The sequence below is a fragment of the Coenobita brevimanus genome, chromosome 51 (genome assembly GCF_032717465.1).
Source record: "Coenobita brevimanus isolate Jiangsu-jjx chromosome 51, ASM3271746v2, whole genome shotgun sequence".
In the NCBI taxonomy this organism is placed as follows: Eukaryota; Metazoa; Arthropoda; class Malacostraca; order Decapoda; family Coenobitidae; genus Coenobita; species Coenobita brevimanus.
In genome coordinates, this window is record NC_137004.1 from 5,904,713 (window position 1) to 5,931,149 (window position 26,437).

At 44.4% G+C, this 26,437-nt stretch overlaps 1 protein-coding gene across 1 annotated transcript in view; it reads left to right on the plus strand.

The window, feature by feature from the left end:
• Window positions 1–12,626, plus strand: part of LOC145400296 (multidrug resistance-associated protein 1-like) — a 164,936-nt gene extending 152,310 nt beyond the window's left edge. Inside the window, exons 27-31 of the mRNA XM_080272854.1 lie at window positions 554–664; window positions 3,516–3,674; window positions 4,261–4,427; window positions 9,912–10,106; window positions 12,411–12,626. Of these exons, the coding sequence (XP_080128980.1) occupies window positions 554–664; window positions 3,516–3,674; window positions 4,261–4,427; window positions 9,912–10,106; window positions 12,411–12,522 (744 nt within the window). The 3' untranslated portion in view covers window positions 12,523–12,626. The remainder of the gene's footprint in view (window positions 1–553; window positions 665–3,515; window positions 3,675–4,260; window positions 4,428–9,911; window positions 10,107–12,410) is intronic.
• Window positions 12,627–26,437: the final 13,811 nt, after the last annotated feature.

Genomic DNA, 26,437 nt, shown 5'->3' on the forward strand with positions numbered 1-26,437 from the left:
ATGTTGAAAGCAAATGACCCCGTGTGTGCCGTGGTTAGAAGTCAACTGAGTACACTTCACCAGAGGAACTATTGTTTAAACCATTTCTTATGCAAGATATCTTAGTTGTAAAAAGCGAAGCAAAATCAGAAGCCAGTTGGGCATCAGATACAGAAGTTCATTTAACAGTTACATTCATCTGACCAACCAAATTGTTCACAACTGCAGATTTTTTTTTTTTTTTTTTTTTTTTTTTTTTTTTTTTAATCACAACCACATGAATCAACTTTATTTTGATAATACCATGCCTTTTGGGCTTTTACTGTCAGCAACCGCCCCTCTCACTAAAATATAACACACATGAGTTAATTTGGTCCTGAAAGTTGTTCCATTTAAAGTACCAGTGGCATTTTGCTTAACACATCTTATACTGTCAAGTGTAAATCGAGTGTAGCTGGAGTTTGAAATGTCTTACAGTTGAATTTGGTACCATAGCTGTGTTTGTTTTTGTATAGGTACATTTTATTCATGTGAATCTATATATTAATTTATTTTTATTTATTTTTAAAATCAGGAATGGCCACAGGAGGGTGTGGTGGAGTTTGTCAACTACTCCACTCGGTACCGAGAAGGCTTGAGTTTGGTCATCAAAAATATCAATTTTAAGATAAACCAAGGAGAAAAGGTAATTCCATATTGGTTTATCTTCTGTATACAGTAGTTGGTATGAAGTGCATGCAGTACAATATGTCTCCTATATTTGCAAGAATGATCTTGAGACCAACCCTGAAATGCAAGTGGTCCTGTACTTGAAAATTAGTTGGTTCGTGGAACTTGTTTGTAAACCAGATTGTAGTTTTCTGTTACCTGAGGCAAGGAACCGGTGTCAATATGTAATTTAGGGTGACTGAGTGATTGGATGAGTGTGGAGTTGCTTGTGAATTTGTACATATTTTAACATGTAGTTGGATGTGAATTTTATGTAATTACATGGTATTCAGGTACATGGTTAATGATAAGGTGAATGGGTGGTGGGTTGGGTGAATGCAAGGCAGTGGTTGATTATATGTGTATCCATCCAGCATCCAATCCTGCGTTGCCCCATGAGGAGCGTAGAAGCCTGGGGCTAGGCAAGTTGGTCCTGACATTTAAGATGAGAGTGACCAGCCTCACTCATCCCTGAGTGGCATTACGTGAGCAATAAGCCCCAACCATCCCTTGGATATAAACCTTCACTGGCTCAATCGGATTGGAGTGCTACAATTACCCACTAAACCACCAGGCACCATAATTTGGGTATTTGGTTACCACCCAGCGTCGTAAATGATTTCCTGGTGTACAGGAAACCATTCGGCTTGCCACTCAGTGTAGAGTCACCCATAGGCAGAAGGAAGAGGAAAGAATGAAGGAAAGAAAGGCAAAAGTTGGAGCATAAAGTCACCCGTAGGCAGAAGGATGAGGAAAGAATGAAGTAAAGAAAGACAGAAGAGGAAGGAAGGAAAGTAGGGAGGAGTGGAAAGGGCAGACACCTGAGAGCAGCACTACATTGAGTGAGTGAATGGTGAGCACCCCCAGCTACCACACTTATGGATAAGAAAATAGCCCCCACCTACCACACCTATGGATAAGAAAATAAGATCTGTGTTGGACATGAGAGTGTATATTGGTTGAGAGAGTGGACCATCTGATTACTGCATAGTAGTGATCAAGCTATAGTTGCAAAAGTGTTGGGTGAACAGAGGAAGAGGAAGACAGAAGGAAGAAATTCTTGCAAGGACTGCAGGAGGATGACAAAGAGGTACAGCATGAGAGAGAATTGGAGGAGCTACTTGGTGGATATGATTTGGAGCAGAGGGAGGAGGTGGAAGGGATATTTAAGCTATCCACATAAGAAATCCATTCAGCATGTGAGATAGTGTGTGGATGAAGAGATGTAAAGGTGTTCAAGGTACGGTATTGTGGATTAAAAAGGTGAAACAAGTTGTGGCATGGAAGAAAACATACAGTTATTGGATGGGAAGTAGAGGATTGGAGGATTTCGAGAAAGAGAAAAGTTTATGTAAAGAAGAGAGAGGTGAAAGGACTAATGAGAAAGAGAGAGAGAGAGAGAGCAAGAAAAGATTGGATGAGGAGTTTGGAAGAAATCTAAATGTAAAATGCAGGGAATGTTAGAAATGGTTTTCGAAGGAGATAAAGCTAGTAAGACAGGGTGATGAGGGAAGCAGTAAAGGATAGAAAGATAATATAGCATGTTGTTGGAGAAGAAAGACAAAGTGAGTAGATGAGAGAACACTTTATGGAATTGTTCAGTATGCACAAGTTTAAGTGATTGGGGAGTGACTGGGAGAAAAAGGGAGGTGAGCAGGGAGGAAGAGATCAGCAGGAAATAAGTATTAGAAACAGCAAAGGAAGTCAAAATGGGGAAAGCCCTGGGATTGATGGAATGTATAGTGGAATGTTGAAATATGGGGAAAAGTTAGTGATAGAATCGATATGGAAGATGCAGCTCCAGTAAGAGTGTCCAACTTAGACTATGGAGATAATGAGGATAGTGTTTTTTATTGTAGAATATAAAGGCTAGATAAGGTTAGTACAGTATTTTAGATTGTCCAAAAATTGATATGGATAGAGTGAGAGACAAATGAGGACGCAGAGTAGCATATTGTTACTGATGTGGGTGTAATTGAAAGTGTTAAGAGAAATAATCAGATGGTTCAGCCATGTATAGAGGCTGGAGAATGAGAGATTGACTAGGAGAGTGTATGTGAGTGAGGTGGTGGAGGAGAATACTGGTTGTGGAAGACCAAGAATAAGATGGAGGGATGGAGTAGAGAAATATATGTGAGGGGGATGCGAGTTGGAGGGAGGGCAGATGGCAGAGGACAGGATGACATGGAGGTGATTTGTTGATGGCCACTCCCATGTGGGATTAAGGTGTCTAGTTATAGGTAGATAGATAGATAGATAGTATTTGTGTATTTGAATGTGAATGTGTAACTGAGTGAATAAAAAGGTCATAATGCTTTGAGAGGTATTTTAGGTGGAAGCAGAATGCGCTGTTCCATATTAACTTTCAGAGAATAGGTTGATTCCTCACATCACCATTAGGATACTAGAATGGTATCATAATATTGCTGAAAGCCATGTTCTCAGGGTGCCTCCAAAGAGAGAGCACCAAGTGAAAAATATTGCTTCATCCATAAAAAACTGGCACCCCCTTGTGGTAGACAGCACTTCACCAGGGTGGTACCAGGGCCCTTCCCATGACTGGGTGCAGGGAAATATGGGAAGATTTGACTCCTGTGTGCACCCCGCAGCAGCTCCACCCAAGGTACACAGTGCCACATGTAGACACCTTGTCAGTGGCTGAGTGACTGTATTTTATGTAGATAGATAGCTACCAGTAATTAGCCTCTAGTCCATAGAAAATATCAGGTGTACTGCAGCCAACCCCAGTATGGAGATTACTTTAGAGAAATTATGGCATCATTTTGTGTTTTATGTTATTCATAATTCTCTGCCTTGACTTACCTTAGATTGGTATTGTGGGTCGGACAGGAGCAGGGAAGTCATCCATGACTTTAGCATTGTTCCGGCTGATTGAGGCAGCTGGGGGACACATAAACATAGACGGCATCAACATTTCAAAGATTGGACTCTACGACTTGCGCTCACGCCTTACCATTATTCCACAGGTGGGTGGATGTGAAGTGTGGAACAGTGCTTTACCTGGAGTTCTTTGGATCATTATATATCATATAATACAGACATATGACATATCGCTTTGGTAGCTATAAACATGTTTTAATTATTTTTTAATGATATGACACAGTGCAAAGAAGAACAGAACAGGAAAAGCAAACAGCATCAGACTTCTTGGTCCTTTAGCAGTTATGGTCAGTTTTTGTGTGGTCCATTTTTAGGGATTGGCTACTGTGGATCTTACCATCATGTTTGTACACAGACAGCAAGGTTAGGAGGAGGAGGATACAGGTTTCAGGGTGTACATTTGATTAATAAAGTTCGTTTACCTTTCTCGTGTCTCTTTCATTGCTGAATTTTTAGATGCTTAATGTTGATGCACTGGACTGATGTGCATATTGGCATTCACCAATAAGTGATTATGCATTATGTTCACCACATCTAAGTCAGGCATCTTTAAGTACAGCAGTGAGAAAAAGAGGCAAGCCACATACCTGCACTAGATGATCCTTAAGAAAGAGATTTTGACAGCCTTCATATTATGTATCATCATTAATACAGTATATGTATTTGTAACAGGATCCAGTATTGTTCAGTGGGACACTACGGATGAACCTGGACCCTCTTGGAGAGAATGACGATAGCCAAGTGTGGTCTGCCCTTGAGCATGCTCACCTGAAGGACTTTGTGGCCTCTCTCCCCACTGGACTTCAGCACCCAGTGGCTGAAGGTGGAGATAATTTAAGGTCAGTGTTGGACCACTGCATTGTAATGGTTATTATGACAAGTAGTAGTTCAAGGAAAAGGAAGGAGCAACAGACATGTTGCTTGTTCCAGTATCATTTATTTTTGAGTGGGGTAGTACCCTTTTTATCTGTGCTATAAATCTTAGATAAGGATACCAAAGCAAGAAGCTCTACCCACCCCAAACCCTCCAGCTGAATCTGGCAGGGAAAAGTGAGAAGGATCACCGTGTTTCATTCGTTTTCATTTATGAAGGCTCCAGCATGTTCACATGCGTCAGCTTTGGTCACCTAATGGCGGTTTTCCGTGCTGCTCAATCTCTGGCAGCCTCCCTCTTCAGGTCCTTATCCCTGAGAGCACACTATATGACCTTGTCCCAGGCCTTTTTTTGGTCTGCCTGTCGCAACTCCTCCCTCAACATTCACGCTTTTCACTTTCTGCACCTACTTGTCATCCCCCTTCCTGTCCACGTGCCCAAACCATCTCCAATCTACCCATCCTCATCACAACACCAGTGTGCTACAGTCCCATGCTTCCTCTCAACACGACCATCATAAACCTAGTCTCCGAGGCCTCGTATTCAGGGAAGCACTGCACATCCATCTAATCATTGTCATTTCTGTACGTTTGAGCCAATGAACATCTTCTTCCTTTACTGCCCAGGTCTTACTACCATATAGCATTACACTCTTAATACATGCTGCATACAAGGATCCCATGGCACATAGGGAGAGCCCTCTCAATGTCAGGAGAGGCAACAGCTCCCTGAACTTATTCCGGGCACTCCTCACTCTAGACGCAGGTAGCACCAGGCCCGTCTCCAGCACATAACATGTCTTCAGTATGACAAAACTCTTCCACTCACTCAATAGACTCACCAGCAAGATCAGTCCTTTCACACTTGACAATCTCCACATGTTCTCACCTACACACTGCACACATCGTCAAGTTTAGTTTGTAGCTTACCTGTAATATCACTGCATAGTCATCATCATTGTCTTCACCACTGCTGAAGCCATCACCTTGTATTTGTATCACCATTGATGACACCCCCCCCCACCCCCCACCCCCTTTTTTACCTCATGAGTACACCAGCCCAATTCTTTCTTTCAATTCTGGTTTTTCTTGTGTGTTGTTATTCCATTAATTCATTCATTCATCACCTAACCCCGTGTTGCCCCATGAGGAACGTAGTAACCCGGGACTAGGCAAGTTGGTCCTGACATTTAAGTTGAGAGTGACCTTCCTCACTCATCCCTAAGTGGTATTATGTGAGGAAAAGAGCCGAACCATCCCTTGGATATAAACCTGCACAGGCTTAATCTGACTGCAGCGCCTTAATTATCCATTAATCCACCAGGTACCATAATTTGGCTGCTGGGTTACCACCCAGTGTAGTAAATGGTTTCTTGGTGTACAGGAAACCATTTGGCCTGTCACTCAGTGTAGAGTCACCCATAGGCAGAAGGAAGAGGAAAGAATGCAGGAAAGAAAGATGAAAGAGGAAGGAAGGATATTTAAGTCATCCAGTCTTTTTTTTTGCCCTATCAGGAGCTTAGGACCCAGGGATAGGCTGCTAATGTCCAGCATTTGAGGTGAGAATGTCTGGCATCACATGCCTGTTAGTGGCATTATATGAGCTGTGAACCCCAGTCGCCCATGGCATATTAATCCTTACAGGCCTCCTCTGGTTGGAATGCCATAACCCACCAGACCACCGGGTATCAGTTTAGTTATATTGTTACCACCCAATATAGTAATTGGTTTCCTGGGTTATTAGAAACTACTTTGGTTTGTCACTCAGTGTAGAGCACCTAAAGGTAGCATGACATTGAGTGCATTGAATGAGTGGATGGTGGGCACTCCCATGTACCACCTGCATATATTTCTGATGATTACTAATGTTACAAAGTGATCTGAACCTGTTAACCCCCACCGCACTCATCGCCTCATATGAGGCGATATGCAGGCCATCCCTGGCCGCGCTGATTGCCTCATATGAGGCGATGGGTCTCCGCACCATAATTTCAAGCACGAGCAAGCTTCAGTGGTTCCTATGGGAATGTTGAGTCTCCCTGCACACCATCAGAGCTGTTGCCAACCCCTGCCATGCCACAGTTGCCAAATACCGCATACTGTATTTAGTTATTCAATTCTCCTTTGTAGCCCAGCAATAGCGGATTTATGCCTGCCTATCTACCTCCCACGGTGCTGGTGACTTATCGTCGCCCTCACACTGACCCAAGAGGTGTAAATTACATAAAAATGAGGGTGATGAAGAGTTCAAGAGACAAAAAATCAACTTAATATTTAAGTCAAACAAATGACTTAGGGAAGGTATTCGCATTTGATAATTATTAGTGTGGTGAGGGCTAATAGCCCTTTACGCTGATTTTGTGTGTAGAACTCTTTTATGCCTTCAACCCCTTCACGGCCAGGACGCACATCACATTGTTACATATCAATCCCAGGCTCCCTGACTGTGTCCATGTGCCATGTGTACTTCATGTTTTTAAAAATTTTCTTACATGTATATGTTTAGTGAAATGTTTTTGTTCTTTTTTGTTCAAATTGTGATGTACAGTATACTTATTTTATGACAAATCTAAACTGGCGTCTAGGGTGGGGCATGAAGCTCTATACAGTGTGCCATGTTTTCCATACACACGATGCCCCCCCCCCCTCTCTGAGACATGAAACTCCAGGGAAATGTCCCATCACATTTACTGCATAATGTAAGATATGAACGTGTATTAATTAACGACATTTTTGGTAACCGGAGGTTGATTGCACATTTTTTTTAATGCATTTTTTAAGTTGGCGCATTTTAGGTACATTGATCCAAAAATTGTTGCGCTTTAGTGCACCGTTTTGGCTAATTTAGGGGTACAAACAAACAGACAGTTAAACAGAATGGGAATTTTAGTAGTATATAGATAATATACAGTACATAACAGTTCGGTGGCTATACAGTATATACAGTAGTAATAATAGTAGTAGTAAATGTGGTACATCATCAGGCCTCTCATCTGAGAAAATGTCCACCACAAGCCACTACCCTTCCCCTTCAGCAGGCTCTGCATCATCCAGTAACTCACTGTGACTCAGAGACAAATAACTGTCAGATGTCTCACTACCATCTGAATGATTTGGCACATAGAGATCATCTGAACTATCCCCACTAGACTTGGCTGTGGTGACATAGTGTTGATATAACTAGCATCAACTGCTACAAAAAATAGCGAAGGAGGGAGAGAACAAAGTCTCCTGGCCCCGCTTCCACAAGTGCTGGGCATAAACTGAAAAAATGCAGTGGTATTGGCAGAGGAAGCTGTGACCTGGCTGGGTATCTCCACATTTATGATTGGTTAGTGGTTTTATGGTAGGTGGTGGCGACCATCAGCCACTCACTTGATGTAGTGCTGCCTACTTCTTCCTTAGCCTTTATCATTCTTTTTCTGTGCCTGCCCTTCTCTCTTCCTATTTCTCCCATCTTTCCTGTCATTTCTTATTGCTTTTCTTTCCTTTACAGGTGACTTTACATTGAGTGACAAGCCAAATGGTCCTGCAAACCAAGAAACCATTTACAACGCTGGGTGGTAACCATATAGCCAAACCATATGTGCTCCCTACGTGTCAACAAGTGGGTTGGTGGAGGGTTAGTGCCTCACCCCGTAAAACAAATAACTCAAAGTCAAATGGCCACCCCTTACGGAATTATGGCGTCTGGCAATAGATAGATAGATAGATAGTTAGTGGTTGGAGCTTCTGAGAGCTTCAGTGGCCTATACCAGACTCAGAAGACACTCCCACACGTCTGTACCACCGAGTGAGAAGCACAGAAAACATTGATATAATAGGACGCAAGTCTGTACGTCACGAGCACACACACTGGGTGCAGCATGGATGTCAGTACATACGTCCTGGGCATGTAGGGGTTAACCCTGTCGCTCATAAGTTCTTCCTGTTTATGGGAAACAGTTTTCTGATATTTGCAGAGAGATCAGAAGTAGGCCTCTGTGCCGTGTACTAATGTAGTGCATTAACCCTCTTACCATTCGTGCAAGTTTTAAATGCCTGATGGTCTGGTGAGTAAAGGTGCTCCAACTGAATATGACCAGTGAAGGTTTGATTCAGAGGTATGGTTGAGATCCACTGCTCAGGTAGTGCCACCCAGGGAAAAGCAACTGGTCACTCTCACCTTAAATGTGTGGACTGAGGAGCCTAGCTCTGGGTCCATACATTCTTGATGGAGCAGTACTGGATTGGTTGATTAAAGGATGGATTATTATCTTTTATTTATTTTCATCTTCCCCTTTTTTTTGAGTATGGAAGTTAAGAAGTCGCTGCATGATAGTATTGTGATCCCTACCCTGACGTATGGAAGCGAGGCATGGACCTTGCAAGAGGGGAACAAGTCAAGAGTGAGAGCAATGGAAATGAGTTACTTGAGAGGAGCATGTGGAGTGACATGGAGGGACAGGTTGACGAATGAAAAAGTGAAAGAACATTGTGGGGTGGATGTGGATGTGGTTGAGAAGATTAGGTGAAATACACTGAGGTGGTTTGGACATGTGGAGAGAATGGAGAATGAAAGACTAAGAGGGTGTATGTAGGTGAGGTGGAGGGAGGAGAGGGAGGGGAAGACCGAGGATGAGGTGGAGGGATGGAGTTGAGAGGTATATGAGGGAGGGGGGAGTGAGTTGGGTTGAGGGTAGTCAAATGGTGGGTGACAGAGCGACTTGGAGGCGTTTTGTCCGTGGCCACCCTTTGCGGGATTAGGGCGTCGGGCTATAGATAGATAGATAGATAAATAGATAATTATCATGAATTACATTCAGAACATGTGTTGTTGAAAAAGCATTATTCTTTAATTATACACAAACTTCTCGAAAAAACTGTTTGTTTCTTCCACACCCTATATGCCCACAATGTTTTCTTTTGATCATTCTCCAGTCTTTTCTTTTCTCCACATATCCTAATATAATCACTTCATTCTTAAACACCTATTCACATATTCCCAGAATGAAATATTTATCTACCATTTCTTTCCCTCCTTTCTCATTCACAGGTGCATATATGCATAAAAAGATGTACTTGTCTATCCCTGTCTTATATTCACAGAAGGCTTGCATCACCACACTCATATGCTCTGTGCTTAGTCATACTAACTATTTCATCATCCCTGGTGACACACTGAAGCACATTTATTATTATTTAAAAAAAAAAAATACATGCCAACAGTTAGGCTGTGAGTTGGAACCATGATTCCCATGGCTTGAGTAATACAAAGATGATATTGAAGCCTATTTCATCAGGCATGCTATTATTAATTGTCCCATGTCTATATTTTGTGTGTGTTTTGATCCTACCTTACCCCTTCTTAGATGGAAACAAGTCAGATAATGATATTTTCCTGCATGCTGAATTCCAGTGTACATGTATAATTTATAGGTATCATAGATGATGATGTTTGATATTTGCAGCATGGGCCAGAGACAGTTGGTGTGTCTTGCGCGGGCCTTGCTACGTAAGACCCAAATACTGGTGTTGGATGAAGCAACTGCTGCTGTGGACTTGGAGACAGACAACCTTATACAGCAGACTATTGCTAGCGAGTTTGCTCACTGCACTGTCCTCACCATAGCTCACCGTCTTCATACCATAATGGACTCATCCAGGTGAGGCAGATATGAAACTATTTTCTCTTCAGTGCCCTGAAGTGCATGACCAGCTTTAAGAATACCAAGAACCTATTACTGAACTGACCTGTATATAGCTGCAAATATTGAGGAACATCTAGAATGTAGTACTAATAGCGTAGACACAGGTTGCATCCTTCTTTGGGGTTGTATTAGAGCATTATGCTGGCTAAGTTTTAAATAGTGTGTCGAAGAGCTACTTTTCCTGAGCCCAGCATTGGATTGGGTTCCATTTAACAGTTCGCTCTTCTGAGAAAAACTATGTCAGTCTTTGGCGAGGCACTGAGATATAAAGAACCGTGTCTGCATTATGTTGGACAGAGTAACATGCCTCTGCATGCCTGTTGTTAGTTGTTACTGCTTATGATTGCATCAGATCTTCAGCATGCTAACTGTTTAGGTTACTGTTTTTGTTTTATTTTTGTATTTATTTGTTTAGCTTATCTATTTTTAATGTTCTTGTCATGCTTCTTTCCTGTACACAAGGCCTTGGGAGTTTGCCTTGTCCTTTACTTTTGGGGGAGAGTTTTGTGATTCATGGTTTTTGTTGCCTTTCTCTGCAAGATGCATAACTGCTTGCTTTGCTGTTTTTTCTTCTTGCCTGCCTTTTTTGTGCTTTTGCTTTGTCTTTTGTTACTTCATTTTTTGTGTAGCTTGTGGCTTTGTTCCTTTGATGTTTTTGCAGGATTTTTGTGCTGCCTATTGGGTATAGGGTTCTTTCCTTCTCCTTTGGCTTTTTTTTATTTTTCAGGTCTTTGCCGTTCCTTCCCTCGACACATATTTGTACGAAGGGAAGGTTTATTGTTTCCTGTTTATATATATATATATATATGTGTGTGTGTGTGTGTGTGTGTGTATATTCTGTATATATATATGTAGGTGAGGTAAAAGAGATGGTGGAGGGGTATGGTCGATGAGTGTGTGAAGAAGAGAGGTACGGAAGTCGGTGAGGCTAGGGGACTGACAAGAGATCGAGGTGATTGGATGAATGTTGTGAGAAGTGCATGATCAGGGCTTTGGTACCCCTTTTTAACGTGCCAGCGTTCAGATTAACTCTGTCAGATATGTTTATGTGAAGCTTCAGAATGTGGTGAAGATTTTTGCATATCAGACAGAGCCAGGATTCCGGGGGCATGAATGATGAGTGAATGGAAGCATGGCCCATTGGAGTGGGCAAACTACTCCTCCGAACATTGCTACTCCTCAGTCTCCCCTGGGGTGGGAAAGGAGGTCCAGATGATGATGATGTATTTACTGTGTGTGTGTGTGTGTGTGTGTGTGTGTGTGTGTGTAAAGTGGAGGGAATGTAAGAAAATGTTCTGGAAAGAGATAAAGAGAGTTAGACAGGATGTCAAAGAAGTTAGTCAGGGAGTGAAAGATAAAAATGGTAGATTACTAGTGGAGAAGGGAGAAAAAGTGAGCAGGTGGAGAGAACACTTTAAGGAATTGTTGAACATAGAAAATGAAAGTAATGCTAGTATAAGTGGCTGGGAAATGGCTGGGAGACGGAGGGTTGTGAGAAGAGAGAAAGAAATCAGTATGATGGAAGTTGTGGAAGCAGTGAAGAAAGTTAAAATGGGGAAAGCCCCAGGAATTGATAGAGTGTGTGGTGAAATGCTGAAGCATAGGGGAGAGATAGTAGTAGAATGGATGTGGAAGATGTGCAGATTGGCATGGGAGGAAGGTGGAGTCCCAGAGGATTGAAAGTCAAGTATAATTATTCCCCTGTACAAAGGAAAAGGGGAAAAAGAAGTGTGTGGTAAACCTAGGGGCATTTGTCTTCTTAGTGTACTAGGAAAAGTACACTAAGAAGACAGTTACCATAGGGAAATAACAGGAATTAGTTGGAGAAGAACAGGGTGGTTTTAGGAAGGGAAGAGGTTGTGTGGATCAGATATTCATTCTTAGGTCTTTAGTTGAAAAATTTCTAGAGAAGGGAAAGAAGTTGTATGCAGCCTTCATGGATTTGGAGAAAGCATATGACAGGGTGGATAGACAAGGATTGTGGAAAGTATTAAGAATATATGAAGCAGATAGGAAGAAATGAAAGAAATTAGTGTACAAATGTTGCAGTTTAACAGAATCTATCCATTTTTGGTCGCTATATCAGGCAGTGATAACAAAGAAAACTTTGTGCATTGAGATGAAGCTTTGTTAAATTAGTGTGTATTCAAGTAGGGATTTACTGTATTGCTTGATAGTTGGTAGATGGAGGGGGCAGTGTTAACACTGCCATGTCATTAATTAAATTTGATTAATAATTAGACATGCATTTGGCTACAGGGTCCTTGTGCTGGATGCTGGGGAAATCAAGGAATTTGACTCTCCCTCATCTCTCCTTGAGGATAACAGCTCCATATTTTATGGGATGGCAAAGCAAGCAGGGCTTGTATGATAATTACATCTTCCTGTGGACCTCATGCTTCATCCCATTGACTGGCCCTTTAGTCCAGCTGTCAGATGATGCTATAATGGAAGCAATATTCAAATGAGATGTTATGTACATAGAGTATTGTATACTATTTGGTATATTTGTTCATTGAATGCAATGAAGTTTTATATTTTTTATATTGGGATACATTTGTGCAATAAGTGATTACAGTATTTGTTGTTTTAGTTGATGTTATTGTTGGTGGTGGCATTGTCGGTGTTGTAACCTAGGTTCATCTCGACAGAGCGAAAGTAAAGTTACTCTTCTGCTGCAGTTCATTATCCCCCTGTTGTGGGATGATGAAGGAGTTTAGGGACATTTGTAGAACTGGGCATCAGGGCCACCCGGTTATAGTGTATTGGTGCCATCACAGGATGGTATCCCCCCTCTAGCACTGGGTGATAATTTAAAACACAGAACAGTATTATAACATTAACTCTTTAAATTTGAAGACTTTATAAATTACCAGATTATTTCAATCATCGTAGGAAAGCACCCTGGTAGTGGAGGGGTTAATGATGACTGTATTAAACTTTTATAAAGTAGTTCAAAAAGTCTATCCTAAATTGAATGAAATTGTCTGGATGTAGTAAGGAAAAAGTCGTCAGCTTAAAAGAGTTAATGATCATGGTAGTGTAAGAAAGAGTTTATCTTTGTGTCCATTTAGCTTTAGTGACACCATATTGCCCTATTTTATATTTTTCTATCATGTAAAATGATGTCAGGGGCATAGGTAGGTCTCATGCTAAAATATGGTTGACTGTGTTGCCTTATTCTGTTTTTTATCATACAAAATTATCTCAGGGACATAGGTAGGTCACCTGTGCTTAAACCCTCTGCTGTGAGTGCCGTATATGCAATGTGGCAAAAGCTGAACGTAATGCTTTGGGTAATGTACTGTATACGCACTGCACCAATGATTGATGCCACACTTCAGAGCTGGTTGGTTCTATTTTTGGCACATTAAGCGTACCAGAGACACTACTTGCTGATGCCTGCCCTAATCCCCCGTCACCTCTAAATGTCTGAGGGGAAGCATCTTTTGTAATTTTACTGTATTGCTGTATTTCATAATTGGTATATGAAAGGACAATGAAATACAAAATTAGTGAAAAGTAGTGAAGTAATCTTTTTGAAAGAATTGTGAAAAGTTGTACTTTGTCATCTGCAAGGTAGTTTGCAAAGAAGAAGAAGAAAACAAGATACATCAAGAAATTAGTGGTAGATAGGGGTTCCCACCATCTACTTACATGATGTAGTACTACCTTCGTTCAGGGTTTGCATTAGGATTGAAAGAAATTGAGTCCCAGAGGGCATTACGTCGCTTGCCGCAACAGGTAGGTAGCGTTCAGTGAGAACCAGTGGTAGAGTTGAACATAAATTTTCCCAGTATCTTAATCACATCCCGCTAAAAGGAGAAGGTTTGTATTCCTCCTGTGTTGTTGTGAGTCAGAGAACTCACTACATTTTGTTTACTCCTGACTTTTCTACAAGCACTAAGCATGGCAAGCAGTAAGCAAGTTATGAGTGTGTCAGTTATCTCTCACTGAAACCATAAATAGATGTATTACTGTACTTATTCTAATAGTAGTACTTATAAGGAAAATAAGAGATAGAATATTTAATCCTAAAGAGATCTCTAAATAGGGGAACCAGAGATAATGTATCCAATCCTAGTGTTGTCTTGGTATCAATCAGTTAATACGCCAATAATTAACCGATCAGTGACCAGTCTACATTCATCATCTAATCCAACATCATCATAAGTAAAGTTGTGTTATTTTCTTTATCATGTACCACTGATTGTCCAGTTACGTAACGTACTTCTCCACAGTATAAAAATAAGACTGCAGGGTGGTACTATGATAATTTTCTTACAGTTGCAAAGTGAAGACAGTTACCCACAAAAACTTCCAGTTAGCCAACTCTCAACCATGGTAAACTTGGAAAACAGAAACATTTGATTATGGTGAGTGCCTTGCATTCTGTTACTTGATGTCATGCCTCTCAAAAAGTCCTCTATTCCAGGTCAACGTAATTTGTTACTTCATGAAGCTCATTCATTATTCATTACATTTTAATTTATAAAGTCCAAGTCATTAAATCTTTCTCTCCCACTGTACTCTCTTGTTCTCCAGTATTACTGTCTATTGACTGTTACTGTGAGATGACTCGAGCAGCCCAAACTTCATCACTTAATTGCCATGACCAGTCCTGCCCAGTTTCTTCCTTTCTGCCGTCGGTCTCCCTCTTTCTCTTCTTGCCTCTTTGTGTTCCATCTACTGCTTATAAAAAGATTAATGTCCTTGATCCTGATGGGGCATGTAATGAGTTTGGTCTTGATGTTTAGTAACATTTGATCAGGCTTCTCAGATTATTGTCATGGGTTGTTGGCAAGTGTTTTGTTTACTGAATCAATATGGCATCAGTGATTCACACCCTTCCCCTGATGCTGTGGATAGAAACCACATGTAGACAATGAATCATGGTCATGGAGCATTACAGGTTTGTCCATCAGGTTGAAAGCATCTGGGGTGCCCCTGGAAGAGAAATTAACAGAGTAGATTGTTCAGTGGGAGCAAGAGTCAGCCTACTAGGGATAGGAGTGGGCATCTCAGACAATTGGATATGCCTAAACCATCTCAGTCTACCCTTCCTCATCACAACACCAATACATTCAATTCTCATCCTTCCTCTCAACTCTTCAGTCGCAATCCTAGCCTCCCAGGGGTCGTATTCAAGGATGCACTACACACACATCTAATTACAGTATTGTCATTTCTGTACTCTTGAGCCCATGAATATCTGAGAAAATAGTAATGCCCTCAGCTTGGACTACATCTGCTGTGGGTCTTGTTCTAGCCAGGGGAAGCTTGAGACATGGAAGAAAATATGCAGTCAATAAGTGTACACAGAAGTCTTTTCCTTCTTGGCCTGCACGATGTTTTACAAAAGTCAGCTTTTTTACTGTGATTTTGTATGACTGCATGTCTGTATTCAAGTGTGGTATAAATAAAAAATGTGTAATATGGGTTTTTTAATCCTTTGACTTGTTTCGTTTCAGTTATAAAGACCCCAGCATGCTGGTTTGTTTTCATTTGAGGTAACTGGGTCATTCTCACAACTTGTATACTGTCATGGTTGTGTGAAATTCATGGAGTCATTGTTATATGTTTAGTAGGATTGCATCTCCTTGGCAGCCATATCGATGTTCTTTGTACTCTAATTTGGCCTAAAATTACCATCTCCATTTTGAATGCTGGGTGGTAACAATAGATTATCACTAAAATAGGATGCTAGTCACAAAGGTGTGCTATAGGAAGGATGTAGAGCTGTAGCAAACTCTCATCCCTTTTCAGCCCAACTCTAATGCAAACGTTAACCATAAGTGCCAGTCCTTCATGTATGCAAACAGGTCATCTCTGGAACTCTCTCTCAGTATTTTCAACTGCCTATGACTTCCAGTCTTTTAAACACAATAAGTCCAGGCATCTCGAAGTGAAAGGATCTTGAAATTGGCTCTCATTTTGTCTATTTTTTCTTGGAACAATCTTGCAGGCATATGGTCTTTGGTTCCTTCTTCCTTGCACAGCAAAAAGCATTGACTTTTATGCCATGGAGCTGTTTGATATAAGTCGCAAAAGGACAAAAATCTGGGCCAAGGTAAGGTCAGATTAATTAGATTTCTAAACCTTAATCTTATGATTTCTCCCACTAGTTCAGTGAGTTCCAGCGACAATGAAAGGGTTAATAATTTTGATACTGTAAAATGTAAGTAGTAGTAGTTTTTGTTGTTGTGACATGTAGATTTGTATGGTATGTAGGAGGACTGCTGGGCCTTGATAGCAGGCTGTGAAGCCTATGCCCAGAGTCGGACACATAAAAAAAAAAAAAAAATAAAAAAAAATAATAGCTGTAGTAGTAACTAGTAGTAGTAGTAGTTGTTATTACTGTGCCTCCCCAGTCTGTCTGAGCACACCCATCAGCCACAGACAAGCAGCTGCCCCTGCAGGGCAGTCCTGTGCAGTGAACCAATATTCCTAAGGTGCTGACATCGTTTCTTTAGTCAGGCATGGGGATTAGTGTGAAGGTTTGGTTCGTGGGTGGATGCTTCATTTACATCACCCAGTTAACAGGGGCACCATAGAGGGCTCCAAGTCTCCCCATTATTTGGCTATATGGTTACCACCCAGCATTGTTTCCTGAGCTGCAGGAAACCATTTGGCGTGTCACTCAGTGTAGAGCCACCTGAAGTGGAAGGGTGAGAAATAAAGAGTGACAGAAAGGATGGGAGGAATAGGAAGAAAGGATAGGCAAAAGAATGGTAGACATGAAGAAAGAAGAGGGCAGCATCTCATCAAGTGAGTGGATGGTGGGTACCCCCATCTGTAGTAGCAGGAGAAGGAGTCATTGTAGTAGCAGTAGTAGTCACTGTATTGTTGCAATCCCAGGCTTATCAGAATGTGAACGTGGTAAATTGCTGGCTGGAGTTGCCCTTTTTCTCCAGCTCACCACCACCCCTTTCAGAGGATATGGAGGGAGTTGAGAGAAATTTGTATAACCAGGTAGTGGTATCAGTGCCACCGCATGAAGGCATACCTCTCCTGCACTTTGATGAATGGAAATGTGAAATATAGTAGCTGATAAGACTAACGAGTTGATTGAATATGTTGGTTGGATGAAGCACAATATGCTTATCGACATTTGGCATCTCAAATTATTTTATGGTATGATAAATGTTTTGTGGTAAGTGGGGACACCCATCATCCACTCACTCCATGTAGTGCTGCCTTGAGTTGACTACACTGAGTGATAATCCAAACGATTTCCTGTAAACCAGGAACCATTTACTACTCTGGGTGACAGCCATATAACCAAATAACACCTGGTAGTTTGGTGGGTTAAGTTTTATATCTTAGGGATGGTTAGGGTTTATTGCTCTCATAATTCCACTCAAGGGAGAGTTAGGCTGGTCATCCATGCCTTATGTGTTGAGACAGTAGCCTAGCTCAGGACCCCTATGTTCCTGATGTAAAAAATGGATTGGAAGTTGGTGATGATGATGGTATGGAGACCTCTATATGAGAGATCTTTGCACTGAAACTTTTACCGAGTACAGTATTTGATATGTAATGTGAAGCTCATAATTGATGGTCCTTTTCATTGGGCAGATTTTTTTTTTTTTTTTTTTTTTTTTTTCCCCCGGACCTTGCCTCATCAGAATGGAAGAGAATTGACTGATGGTGATAATGATGCTTATAATGACAATGATGTTTAATGATGATGGTGTTGATGATGTTCAGTGGTAATTGTTATGCTAGTCCAAATTGGGTTTATCTGGGTTCTAAACAGGGAGGAATACACAAAACACATATACACTCTCAGTAGTACAGGGTAGACACACAAACTCGAGTGGCAGAGTTAGAAGTAATACGACTGTGACAACAATATTATTACAATGAGGTCTGGAACATACAGAGATATACAGATAAGGTAAATGAAATGGTCAATCGGGGATATGTCTTACTAGAGGACCTGAAGGGACCTCTGTTCGAAGTGTCTCTAGGGATTACCGCCAAGTCTATACACTGGAAAAAGGGGGGAAACCCGGGAGGGAGTACGTCTGCGATCGGGTGTTCACTGTGTACAGGGATTTTAAGGCAAGAGCCCAAAAGGGAGAGACTACGACTCTAGTTCCGAAGGTGAGGAACGAGATATCTAGTTGTTCCGAAGGACCTGAAGGGTGCAGATGTTTAGTGTGTGTTCCCAAAATGGGCTATCAGGGAGGTTAGAAGAGACTCGGGGGGGAAAAATCGGGAGAGGAAGGTGGTTTATTGTTGTCGCCTGGATCTCCTTTCCAGGTGTAGGGGGAAAGGGACTGAGGGGGCGTGTAGGAGGGAACACAAGGGATGGGGTCACTCCGGAGGTCGTGGTATCTTGCTGTGGTTGGTCTTGGCCAGGAATACGTCATGGCTTCTGCGGTGTTGAACTGCGTCAAGCCAGTTCAGTAGTGGAGGAGGTACGTCGTGGTTGATCTGGAGTTGAACTGCGTCGAGCCAGTTCAGTAAGTAAGGGGTGAGATGACTGGAACAGAACTGCGTCGAGCCAGTTCATAATTTTTGGTTAGGTTAACAGGATAGATTGAGTTAGATTGGAGTAGGTTTGTTTTCTGCATGCCAGGACTGGTTTACCATAACACTGACCAACCTTATAAAGATTATACGTCCTCATTTTCTTTTTTATGCTTAATGTTGCCATCACAGAAATAATTTATGTAACCCCTACTGTTTCCACAGCCATCAGGGAGGTGCCTCACCAGGGTATGTTGGACCAGGATCCTTCCGATGGCGAGTGCAGGGAAATAAGAGGATGTTTGGGTGTTGGGTGGACACCGCAGTTGATTACCTCAACTCAATGTGCACAGCTGTGCCACGTGTAGGCTGCTCGTCAGCGCCACTGTGTTGGTAAATACTAAAAATCTGAGAAGTTGTTCCCCTGGGGCTATGATACGAGTAAATGTGTGTGTGTGTGTGTGTGTGTGGATGAGTAAAGTGGCAGTGTGTCGTCCTGTCCCGGCTACCCCCTTTTTTTTTGGGGGGGGGGGGGAGGCAGCCTTGGTATATAGATAGATGATAGATAGGAATTACGTATGATTGTTTGGTTGTGCAGCTGCATTATCCTTGTAGTCCAAACTGTTATATGAGCCCCCTCCCCCCCCTTTTTTTTTTCTGGCTTATTACACATAGTTCAGTGGGAGGAAATGATGATGCTATGGCTCTGCATCCTTTCCATAACACACCTCTTCATAATTAGCATCATATATTAGTGTTAACCTAGTACAAAAAGGCAGTGCATTGTGTCTACTGTACACCCTTTCATAGCACTTCATCGTAACTGGTACCATATTTTAGTATTAACTTCTTTGTCATTGGTCAGCATTCAAGATGGTGGGATGGTTATTTTAGGCATGGTTGAGGTAATAGTAGTATGGTACTCCTCTTAAGATTATTTCTCGGACTTAAAAAGAGTTCAGTAGCTAAAATTAGGTATCGAGGGGTTTGTTATAGTGAGGGTTTACTCGTATACTCTTTTCACCTTCAAATGTCCAAAATCCCTTTCGGGATTAAGGAAGGCTACAGATAGTTGAGTAGATGCTTAGATTTCAGATATTTTAGTCGTTTACCTTATTATACTAAATATAGAACAATTCTCGGTAATCCGTTTTCTCTGGTCCATAAGGTAGGTACGCGTTTTCTATGGTCCATAAATACGAGGTTAATAATGAAGGTAAACTGCTAATTGGCTCTTTTCTTTCTTCCAAAATGTCTTATATATTTTTATCTATTATTTTTATTATTAATATTACAAATCAGATAGTGGGTTTGTGTCGCAATGAAAATTTTCAGGTCCCGGATGTTCCGCTCGGGGGAAGCTGGCAGCCACTTTGAGAACGGTGACGGTGGTTGGGATGCTGATCATGCCGGAGATGAACCTGGTTTTCGTCAGACTTGTCATCGGATGGCAAGACGTCCAAAAATGGGCCAAAGGTCGTCAAAGATTCCCAGGAGCAAGAAGGAAGACAGTGACATAAAGTGGACATCGAAATAATGGGTATAGACCACTGAAGGTAAGCGTCTGTTCGTCACTTTGCCGGCCCCATCCCTGGAGCGAAAGTTCAGGTGAATAATATTTGTGAAGAGAAGTGCGGGCTCTTATGATATTCTTGAGTGTGATTTGTTCAGTTTTGGCAGTGAATCCTGTGGCATTGTGGTTTAGATTTAGCTTATAAGGTAAGTGTTGGGGGCCCCTGGGTTACCCGATGTGAACCCCGTAGATTGCAAGCTTACCTTTTTGCAGGTAACCTCCCTGCTTTTGAGGGATCTGTTATTATTGTTATTATTATTATATGTATTATTGCTATTTTTGTTGTCATTATTATCAATTAGACGTTGGTTTTGTCGCTGTTAAAAATTCCAGGTCCCGGATGTGTCCCTGGCGGAGGGGACGGCAGCCATTTTGAGATGGTGACGATTCAGCTGGTGTTTTCACGTCAGATTTGTAGGTCAGCGGATAACAAGACGTCAATAAGCGTTCCCTCACACCCAAGAGCAAGATGGGGAACGGTGACATCGAAACAAAGGGTATAGAATCACCCATGAGGTAAGCGCCTGTTTGGTTATTTGCCTGCCCCATACCTCGAGTGAAATATCATGATGAATTATATTTTTGAAGATGAAATACAGGTTATGATATTTTCTAGTATGATTTATTCAGGTTTGGTGGTGAATTTTGTGGCTGTGGTTTAGATTTAGCTTAATATAGGGTAATTGGGAGTCTCTTGCTTACCTGGTGTGAATCCTGTAGATTGCAAGCTTACCGTTGTACAGGTAACCTCCTTGCTTTTGAGGGATCTGTTATGTTATGCTGAGTGTTTTTAGGCCGACTCCTCGTACTAAAGACACTAGCTACTGAGCGGGGTCCTCTTTCCGGACCGGAAGTAATGCACTAACAAAGGAACAGGACATAAAAACTAGGCAGTCCACCTTTAACACATCTATTACCTTAATTCTAACACCTTGACAATATTACATAGAATGGTATTATGGACAGAGGATACAGATATACAAAGTTACGTTAGTACAACACGGGATATTCACACACTCTTTAATTATGCTTTACAATAGGTTAAGAGTCCATAAGTGGATGGGACTAACTTGCATCAAAGTCCAAAATGTCTTAGTGTGCTGGGGCAATAGAGATATCTGGGCTTGATGAGCCGAGGAGGGATTATTACTATAAAATAACAAGGGGGGTAGAGCACTATAATTCACTGTTTGGGCTCGGCGCGGCAACTCTCGCCCGCGCGTGCACTGACAGGGGGGGAGACTACTCTAGACTGGACTTGGAGATAGCACTAGTCGTATGAACCCAGAACTTATAGTCTTTTCCAGGGGAAGGTATTTACGGACACTTTTTGGTGTAATCCCGCTGGTTCACTCTGTCACTGTATCACTACAAGAAAGGGAAAGTCACTATTCTTGCCCGAGTTTCTGGGGCGATATCACTTTGTCACTATAAGGTGTAGGTCCTCACTCTGGTCATGGTGCAGGGAGACCCTCTTGCCTGGGGTCTCGACCTGTTGTAGGTCCTCCTCTGGTCACGGTGCAGGGAGACCCTCTTGCCTGGGGTCTTGACCTGTTGTCGGCCCTCCTCTGGTCACTGTGAAGGGAGGCCTGTCTGTGTTGGCCCTAGGGACTGGGGCCAAACAGGTGTAGCTGACGGGCCTGATGTCGTAGGGTCTGCGGCAGGGGGAGGTCGGCGTCGACGGGTTGCTGGGCTCGCCTAGGGGTCCGAGGGCTGCGGAGGTCTGCTGGGGGACGCGCCGTCATGTGTGGGCTGCGGCCTCGTCTCCTACTGGTACCTGGGGAAGACAAGAATTTCCCGGGGGTGGGAGGTAGGTCCCGACTGGGACCGGGCCTCTGTTCAGGTGACACTTTAGGGGCAACTCCCCCGGGTGGTGTCCAGCTACTCCTGCAGGAGTTAGCTGACTCTAGAGGACACACGGAGGCCGTGGTCTCTCTTGCACTTATGGAGGGTAGCACAGAGGCGACTCTCTCTCTTGTCTTTACAATTGCCGTGGCACCAGGTTGATCGGTCCTGGGACCCACTTGTGGCTGTGTATGTGGGTCTCTTCCCCTTAGAGTGGCTAGGGGCGTGAGCCTCGTACAATCCACTGTTGGGCCTCCTGCCCTATTTGCTATAGAGGGCTCTCCTCCCTCGTCAAAGGACCTCCTGTCCTGGTTGTGGCAGAGGGTATTACGCCCTCGTGGCTCACTGTGGCAGAGGATGCAAGCCCCTCGTGGCTCACCAGGGTTGTTGCGGCAGAGGATGGTACTTCCCCGTGGCTCGCGGTGGCAGTAGGTGTAAACACCCCGTGGCTCACCTAGGGACCTCCTGTCCCATTGGGGTGAAGCTGTGGTCGTCACCACAAGACTACGAGGGACTGATGTATCAGTCCCACCCCACTGCTGTCGATGGTCAACCCGCTGTGTAATTTGTTGCGGATCTAGGCTCACCTGGTGTTGAGGTAGTTGCGGGAAGAAGGGGCACAGGTCAGTGGTGGTTGGATGACCCTCTTGTCCTGGGTCATTAACCTGTCCGTTATCTCCTCCTCGGGTGGTGGGGTGGTGGTGGCCCGGTGGTGGTGTGGGGGGTGGCGGGGCGGAAGGTCCGGCCGCGGGCATTTTACCACCGTCGCTCGTGAAAAAGTCACGACCCCGTGACTGCAGGTGGTAGGTGATGGTGGTGAATGTCTTGTGGACCGGGGTGAGGTGTTGCAGGAGATTCGTCCAGTGGTTGGTCATGGTGTCTGGCTCTCGGTGGGTGTTGAAAGAGAGACGGATGGAGGATGGACGGTTTGTCTGGCGTAGGAGGCGGAGAAGCTGGGGTGTCCGTCGGATCCTGATGGGTGGGCGGTCGTGGAGGCGCCATAGCACGCTCTCAATTTTGCTTGTTGGTAGTTTCCACGATGCCTGAGATGGAGGTGTGGGGGTGTATGTAGATGGTGGGCGGAAGATGCGTCGTGATCTGATGGTCATGGTGGTGAGGGTGGGCGTCGGCGGTGATGGTGGTTGGGCACGTGGGGAGTTGGTGGGTGATGTGTTGCGTGGGGCGGTGCGTGGTGGGGTGTGATGGGAGTTGTGGTGGTACGGTGGTGGTGGTTGTTTCCGCGGCGGTGACGGTGGGAGTTGGTGATGGGTGGTATGGTGCGGTGTTGGTGGTGGTCGTAGCGGGCGGTGATTGGGAGTGGTGGGTTGGAGGAGGTGGGGTAGCCAGAGGAGATGCAGGCGGAGGTGAGGCTGAGGGGGAGGATGGTGTGATAGGGAAGGCGAATGAGTTGGCTGTGTTGGCGGGGAAGTGATGGTGGTGGGTGGTGCGGGGTTGTAGGTGGGAGGGAGTAGACAGGAGGAGGCGGTTTTGGGAAGTAGGTTAGGGGAAGATGAGGTAAAGGTTCTAGGAGGTTTGTGAAGGGGGAGGCAGGCTTTGTGTTGGGGAGGAATAGGCAGGGGGGAGGCGGTAGTAGTGGAGAAAGTGGTGTGTGAGGTGGGAAGGTTAGGAATAGGGGTAGGAATAGGGGAGGGCAAAATAGAAGAGGCAGTGAGAGGAGAGGAAAAGGAAAGATGATGTTTTTCCCTGTCATAGACTGGGAGAGATGTGAGGTGGCCCCCGTCATTACGGCGGGACACGGGGGCAGTGAAGGGGCGCCTTCTGTGCTTTCCTTGTCCCACTTTCCTGCTATGAGGCTTGGGGCGATCGGCGCATGGTGGGGAGGCCTGTAGGCGCTCTTGTGTTGCTGTGCTGTGCCTGGCAGCTTTTAGCTGTTCACAAATGTCGTGGATTGGGCACACCGGGCAGCAAGGAGAAAATTCCCACGGATTTACAGGGATGAGGTCCGTGGGGAATTGTGTGATGTTGCCGATGCGTTTGGGGGAGGAGTGGACGGCTAGAAGGCGCCTTATTTGGTTGATTTCTTTATCCAGGTCTCCCGTCGGTTCATGTATTGTGAAGTGGTCTTTAATGAAACTGGGGAGGATCCTGAGGAGTTTGTCGTATATGAGTTGTTCCCGGGTTTTTGCGTCTGTGCCCGGGTACGCAGCGGTGACGAGCCGCCTAGCCAGGATGAAGGTGTCATCGAGGCTTCCGTCGTATGTGAGGGCGTCTAGCTGCGATAAGGCTACAACTGTGCCTAGAGATGGCGTGACTGCCTGTTTCACAATTTGTGTGAACTGGTCCCATGACAGTTGTGGGACTACTTTTGGTATGACATTTGTGATAATTTTTCCCAGATTCGGTAGCGTGACTGCAATCTTCTCCTTATCTGAGTCAAACCCTATGTCTAAAAGGGGTTTGGTCATGCCCAAATAAACATCCATGTCACATTGGTCCGGGTTGAATTTTGGTAATTGAATGTGCGGTTTAGCTGCGATTGTGCAAGTGTGTTACTCGGATCCAGAACTACCGCTTGCCACCAGTGTTATGCTGAGTGTTTTTAGGCCAACTCCTCGTACTAAAGACACTAGCTACTGAGCGGGGTCCTCTTTCCGGACCGGAAGTAATGCACTAACAAAGGAACAGGACATAAAAACTAGGCAGTCCACCTTTAACACATCTATTACCTTAATTCTAACACCTTGACAATATTACATAGAATGGTATTGTGGACAGAGGATACAGATATACAAAGTTACGTTAGTACAATACGGGATATTCACACACCCTTTAATTATGCTTTACAATAGGTTAAGAGTCCATAAGTGGATGGGACTAACTTGCATCAAAGTCCAAAAGGTCCTAGTGTGCTGGGGCAATAGAGATATCTGGGCTTGATGAGCCGAGGAGGGATTATTACTATAAAATAACAAGGGGGGTAGAGCACTATAATTCACTGTTTGGGCTCGGCGCGGCAACTCTTGCCCGCACGTGCACTGACAGGGGGGGAGACTACTCTAGACTGGACTTGGAGATAGCACTAGTCGTATGAACCCAGAACTTATAGTCTTTTCCAGGGGAAGGTATTTACGGACACTTTTTGGTGTAATCCCGCTGGTTCACTCTGTCACTGTATCACTACAAGAAAGGGAAAGTCACTATTCTTGCCCGAGTTTCTGGGGCGATATCACTTTGTCACTATAAGGTGTAGGTCCTCACTCTGGTCATGGTTCAGGGAGACCCTCTTGCCTGGGGTCTCGACCTGTTGTAGGTCCTCCTCTGGTCACGGTGCAGGGAGACCCTCTTGCCTGGGGTCTCGACCTGTTGTCGGCCCTCCTCTGGTCACTGTGAAGGGAGGCCTGTCTGTGTTGGCCCTAGGGACTGGGGCCAAACAGGTGTAGCAGACGGGCCTGACGTCATAGGGTCTGCGGCAGGGGGAGGTCGGCGTCGACGGGTTGCTGGGCTCGCCTAGGGGTCCGAGGGCTGCGGAGGTCTGCTGGGGGACGCGCCGTCATGTGTGGGCTGCGGCCTCGTCTCCTACTGGTACCTGGGGAAGACAAGAATTTCCCGGGGGTGGGAGGTAGGTCCTGACTGGGACCGGGCCTCTGTTCAGGTGACACTTTAGGGGCAACTCCCCCGGGTGGTGTCCAGCTACTCCTGCAGGAGTTAGCTGACTCTAGAGGACACACGGAGGCCGTGGTCTCTCTTGCACTTATGGAGGGTAGCACAGAGGCGACTCTCTCTCTTGTCTTTACAATTGCCGTGGCACCAGGTTGATCGGTCCTGGGACCCACTTGTGGCTGTGTGTGCGGGTATCTTCCCCTTAGAGTGGCTAGGGGCGTGAGCCTCGTACAAACCACTGTTGGGCCTCCTGCCCTATTTGTTATAGAGGGCTCTCCTCCCTCGTCAAAGGACCTCCTGTCCTGGTTGTGGTAGAGGGTATTACGCCCTCGTGGCTCACGGTGGCAGAGGATGCAAGCCCCTCGTGGCTCACCAGGGTTGTTGCGGCAGAGGATGGTACTTCCCCGTGGCTCGCGGTGGCAGTAGGTGTAAACACCCCGTGGCTCACCTAGGGACCTCCTGTCCCGTTGGGGTGAAGCTGTGGTCGTCACCACAAGACTACGAGGGACTGATGTATCAGTCCCACCCCACTGCTGTCGATGGTCAACCCGCCGTGTAATTTGTTGCGGATCTAGGCTCACCTGGTGTTGAGGTAGTTGCGGGAAGAAGGGGCACAGGTCAGTGGTGGTTGGATGACCCTCTTGTCCTGGGTCATTAACCTTTCCGTTATCTCCTCCTCGGGTGGTGGGGTGGTGGTGGTGTGGGGGGTGGCGGGGCGGAAGGTCCGGCCGCGGGCATTTTATGTTATTTCTGTTGTTATTATTTTTTA